General features: G+C 35.0%; 1 protein-coding gene across 1 annotated transcript in view; it reads left to right on the top strand.

Moving 5' to 3' along the window:
• Nucleotides 1–5,695, top strand: part of CDC42BPA (CDC42 binding protein kinase alpha) — a 227,016-nt gene that overhangs the window by 143,797 nt on the left and 77,524 nt on the right. The window contains exons 15-16 of the mRNA XM_023518564.1: nt 1,985–2,090; nt 4,874–4,998. Coding sequence (XP_023374332.1) covers nt 1,985–2,090; nt 4,874–4,998 — 231 coding nt within the window. The remainder of the gene's footprint in view (nt 1–1,984; nt 2,091–4,873; nt 4,999–5,695) is intronic.

Raw genomic sequence — 5,695 nt, 5'->3', positions numbered from 1 at the left:
CTCCTTTTCCCACACTTTTTAGTATGAATATCATCAAATAAGATAAGTATAGGAAGTCTAAAAATCACCAATGTTTTCTTTAGATTTTCAAATGAAAAATGAAGTTGTCAATGTTAAGCATACGAATCTATTAGTTTAGCAAATGGGGATAGGACCCAAATAGCAGTCTAAGCCAGATAGTATATGTGTCCTCCATAGAAAGGAGCCAGAATAGCAAGCAGATTCTCACATTTCAAGCACATCATCTAGGAGAGAATGCTAGGATTCACCAGGAAAGTGGCAGGAGCACAAGAGGGCTCAGGGCACGCTTGCCTAGCCAGGTGGTGGTTAACAGTCAGGAGAGGCTCCTGTACTCAGTGAAACAGTCAGTAAAAAGCTTCCAGGGCTCCACTCTCCAAGTTGAGCTTTTACAATCTGTGGATGGAGAACCCCTTACTAGGTCTCAGGCCTGATGTAGGGAGCTGCTTAGAGATTGCACAGAGGCATTGTTCCAGAGGGGAACCTACACAGAACCCCACAGGCATCCAAGCAGTGTTTTTACAGCTATCTCAACCTGCGGAACTTCAACCCCTGGGTGTCCATTGTATGGCATTGTTAGGTTGATTCATAGCTATTGGTGACAGTCTAGGGTCCATAAAGCAAATTACTTAGGTCAAAGCCGGGAGTGAGGTGCGACTGCAGCCTCATTTCAGTGCATGTCTATACTTCACAATTTAAAGGCGCTCACATTCCTCAGAATTCTTTGAGACTAGTGAGACATCAAATGGACCCAGGTTGAGTGTCAGTCTACACAGTAAAAGATCTATACTCTTCAAAAGTGTTGTGACAGATAGGGAAGACCAAAGAACTATTCTAGACCAAAGGAAATTGAAGAGACATAACTACTAAATGTAGTTCATTTCACAATTGGATCCTGGACTCACTAAGAAAAAAGAGACATTGTTGAGATAGTTGGCAAAACTTAAATTGGGTTTGTTTGTGAATTTAGATGGTAGTGTTTTAGCAATGTTGATTTTTCTGATTTAGAAGGTTGCTTAATGGTTATGGGAGAGAGTGGCCTTGACTTTGGAAGATACATACTGGAGTATTTAGAGGTAATGAGGCATAATATCTGCACCTGCCTCTCAGTGGTTCAGAAGAAGACTAATGAAATGAGGATGCACACAGTAATGGAGCAAATTCAGGTGACATTTGGAGAATGTGAGTGAAGAATATAGAGGAGTTCTCTGTACTTTTATTTTTTCTATATAGTTGGAATTATTTCAAAGTACATTTTTAAAAATTGTTAAACTCAAATATAAATTACTTTCCAATTACGAATGAAATGTTTGAAATACTATTCTTAATCAAATTAGTGTCACTAGGAAGGGACTCTGGCCCAATCATAAATAAGGGCCCATGACTTTGTATTTTGTGAGAATATTGTGGTGCAAATACACAAAGAGAAGTGTCTAATTTGGTTTCAGACTAATAGAACATAATAAATATGAAGCAGGTGGCAAGTATTATTTTCATTTTGGTAGTTCATTCATTTACCTTAAGACCTTCTTAGACTATATAATTTAAATTAACCACCTGCTCACAGATACTGTTGAGGACATTATTATATTTTGTTCTTTTTATAGAACTTAATATCTGAAATTAGTTCATTGACTCACTTTTCATTGCCAGTCCTCCATTGGAATGTGAGCTCCATGAGAGCAGGACCTGTTATTAGGGGCTACAATAATTCCTTGGCACCTCGTAGGCACTCCATAAACATTTTTTAAACGAATGAATGAACAAATCATTGTTATTGTATTGTAAATAATTGTAAAATATTTTCATCAAGCCAGTCATTGCATATAATCATTTTGTATTCTATATGTATAATGTTTCTAGAGATCAATCTGATATTTATGTACTATGTAACTGTTCTAAAAATAATTTATTTCAAGTTTTCAGTTGGCCTCTCCTTTTCTCCTTTTGTTTTGAATTGTGTTAGTCAAAGTGAAAGGGAGGAATTTGAAAATGAATTCAAACAACAGTATGAACGTGAAAAAGTATTATTAACTGAAGAAAATAAAAAGCTGACAAGTGAACTTGATAAGGTGAGTGATTCATCTTATTTATATGAATTGAGTATATGCTAGATCAATGGTTCTCAACCTGTGGGTCGTGACCCCTTTTTAACAATGAAAATACATTGCGGCTTTAGGAAGGTTGAGAACTACTGGGCTATATATTCAACATTATGATTGGAAATGTGGTTATAAACTTATATTTGATGTACATTTTTTGGTTTACTAGTCTTATAAACTATGATTGCCTATATGATATAGATACTTTTTTGCTATGCTATTCTGTGACAGTAATTTTCTGTAGAGAGAGTTTTGTGTATCTCATCTTATTCTTTGTCCCATTTATTTGTGAGGTTGCAGTGAGCTATGATGATGCCACTGTACTCTAGCCTGGGCAACAGAGCAAGACCCCATCTTAAAAAAAAAACAAACAACAGATGAAATAATAGCAGATGCTGGCATAGATGTGGCAAAAAAAAGGGATTCTTATACACTGCTGGTGAGAATGTAAATTAGTAGTGGAGAACAGAATGGAGATTTCTCCAAAAACTAAAACTAGAGCTACCATATGAAATTTCTAGAAAAAGCAAAACCATAGGCAAAGAAAGGCCAGTGGGGCATGAAGCTCAGAGTGGGTAGCAGTATTAATTGCAGACAGGCGTGAGAGAAATTTTGAGTATTGGTTATGTAAAAACTGGATTGTAGTAATCATCGTACAACTTTAAATTTGCTAAAACTCATTAAGTCGTACATTAACAATAGGTGAGTTTTGTTATGTAAGTTTTATCTCAATAAAACTGTAAAAATAATTAGCTAGTAAACCACGTTTTCAGAGATGAATGGCACACCTTAGGCACAATCTTAAATCTTTTGTTTGTAATAGACAAATCAGTGTGTGTGCTAACAGTGACAGCTTCCCTGGACCTCATTTCCTTCTGCGATCAGGAGGTTGGAGGTAGAGTTAAATGGGAAGTTAGATACATGCTTGACATAGTTTGTTCCTTTGGCAGAAAAGAAATGAAACATGTTGTTTGTGCCAGAATTGCCTATCTATGTTCAGAAGTACGGTTAAAAACACATATCCCAAAAAATGGCAAACTATAGTCTATGGCCAGATTTAGCCCATAGACTGTTTTTGTATGACCCACAAACTAAAAATGGTCTTTATATTTTTAAATGATTATTTCAATAAAGAAAAAAATGTGTGATAGATACCATGTGTGGTTCATAAAGGAAAATATTTACTATTCACTGTTTTCTTTACCGAAAAAGTTTGCAGAACCTTGACTTAGAACATGGTTTCAGGCTGCTTTAGTTAGGGTTCTCCAGAGAAACAAAGCCAATAAATAGAATGCATGTATATGCACATGTGCACGCACATGTAAGCACGTGGAGAGCAGGAGGGATAAGGAGAGATTGATTTATAATAAGGAATTGACTCAGGTGACTACGGAGGCTGACAAAGTCCCCAAAACATGTGGTTGGCAAGCTGGAGACCCAGGAAAACCAATGGTGTATTTCCAATACAAGTCTAAAGTGACTGAAAACCGGCAATCTGTGATGCAGTTCCAGTCTAGATGCTGGCAGCTCAAGACCCAGGAAGGCTGCTTTTTCAGTTCCAATTCTAAGGCAGGAAAAAACGATGTTACAGCTTAAAGGCAATTAAATAGGAGGAGTTCCCTTTTACTAGTGGTACAATCATCCTTTTGTTGTTCTGTTCAGACCTTCAGAAGACCTTACTGAATCTACCAGTTCAGATGTTAGTCTCACCCAAAGACACACTGAAAGACATACTCAGAATCCTGTTTCACCAAAAGTCTGGGCATCCTGTGTCCTAGTCAGGTTGACATATAAAATTAATCATCACAGAGTCCCCTCATCTCTAAAAGCCTTCTATGAGTAGCTCTTCTGGGAAAAATTCACCCCCTTCAAAGTCATCTTGAATCTATATTCCTTTTTTATCTTTTTTAAATCAATATAATTTAAGTATGCTCGTAAGTTTAACTAACTATAGGTTCAAGTATGCCAGTGATTTTCAACCAGTGTGCTGTGGCATACTCAATGTGCCATGAAAAGTTTTAAAGACCATTAAATTATTTTTGAAAGACATTCAAAGAGTAGTAAGTATGTTCATTTTTTTAACCTTTGTATTTGGACCAACATGATTTAAGTGTGCCACAAAAGTTTATAGGTTCAAGTGTGCCATGAGATTAAAAAAGTTGAAAAGCACTGCATTAAACTGTATTTACTTATTTTTATCATGATTCAATTACAAATTGTTTTTTGACATGTTGAAATAACTGGAAATTTAAACAATTACTACTTATGTGATGTCAGGAAATTTGTTTAAGTATAATAATGAGATTTTATTTTCTAAAAGTTTTATTTTTTTAAGATACACACAGAAATATATATGGAAAAAATTGTATGGTCTCTAGAATTTGTTTCAGAATAATACAGGAGAGGAGGATAAGAGAAGAGTACAATGAAGGAAGCTGAGTCATGAGCTCATTGGAGTTCACTTATATTGGCCATATGCTTGAAATTACAAGTTAAAGAAAAAAAAAGACATTTTTAGATAAAAAATGAGATGTTACCAGCAGCATTAGGCTTTTCTTCAGGCAAATAGAAAATGTTCAAGAATTACAAACAGTACTGGATATTAACAAATTCATTGACTAGAAAGATAATGTGATAATAAAAAAACAAGCATTTTGGGGTAGAAGATGACAAGTATCAGATTTAACAACAGGTATCTGAGCACCTTGAATTCCTGGTCCTAAAAGTCACAGCATTTTAAAACTTCCTTTCAGCTTACAGCTTTATATGAAAACTTAAGTGTACGCAACCAGCAGTTAGAAGAAGAGGTGAAAGATCTAGCAGACAAGAAAGAATCAGTCGCACATTGGGAAGCCCAGATCACAGAAATAATTCAGTGGTGAGTGCTCTTGTAAATGTTTTTTTGTGATATACATTTAAGTGTGTTTACGGACATACTCCCAACTTGATGTGAATTCCAGGAGGCCACTAACATGTATCTCATTTGTATGCTGTGAAAAGTAACTTCTTTTGAAAAGCAAATTTTTATTACTGATATGTTATGTGCATTCTGTGTTTTCTGTTGTGTTTCTGTTTCCTAACTCTAACAAATGTCCTATACCAGCTTTTATACAGCATCATTTATTAGTTTCTAAGAAAATGTTATCACCTATTAAGTCATAATTGGTCCTTAAAAGAGGAAACTCATTCAGTAGCTGTAGCTATTACTTTCTAAGATCAAAACTGCTATATTTGTGATTATTTTAAGAAAAAAAAAAGGCCTACAGATTTATAGAAAGGGTTAATGGAAAATGTGAAGATGAAAGTATTTATATGATGCCTCAAAATACTCACCTTGTATTTTTTACATTCAAGCAAAATGTGCAGAAGATATAAGAAAAAAAGGGAAGCCTTTTTGCTCAAAGGCTGTTATTACCCACATGTTTTATTTAGAAATGGAATTTATCAAATACCAAATTACTAAATACCTAATAGACAAAAAGTAAAATATATTCCCTGTTCTCAGAGTTCTCTCCAACTTGAAACTTAACTCTCTGAGATACAATGTCCAAGCTTGTAAAGCTATTTCCACTTTT

This window comes from Otolemur garnettii, unplaced genomic scaffold (assembly GCF_000181295.1).
Source record: "Otolemur garnettii isolate 467f Iridium unplaced genomic scaffold, OtoGar3 scaffold00141, whole genome shotgun sequence".
In the NCBI taxonomy this organism is placed as follows: domain Eukaryota; kingdom Metazoa; phylum Chordata; class Mammalia; order Primates; family Galagidae; genus Otolemur; species Otolemur garnettii.
Note: the sequence above shows the minus strand (reverse complement) of the source record. Positions and strands in the feature narration are given on the sequence as shown.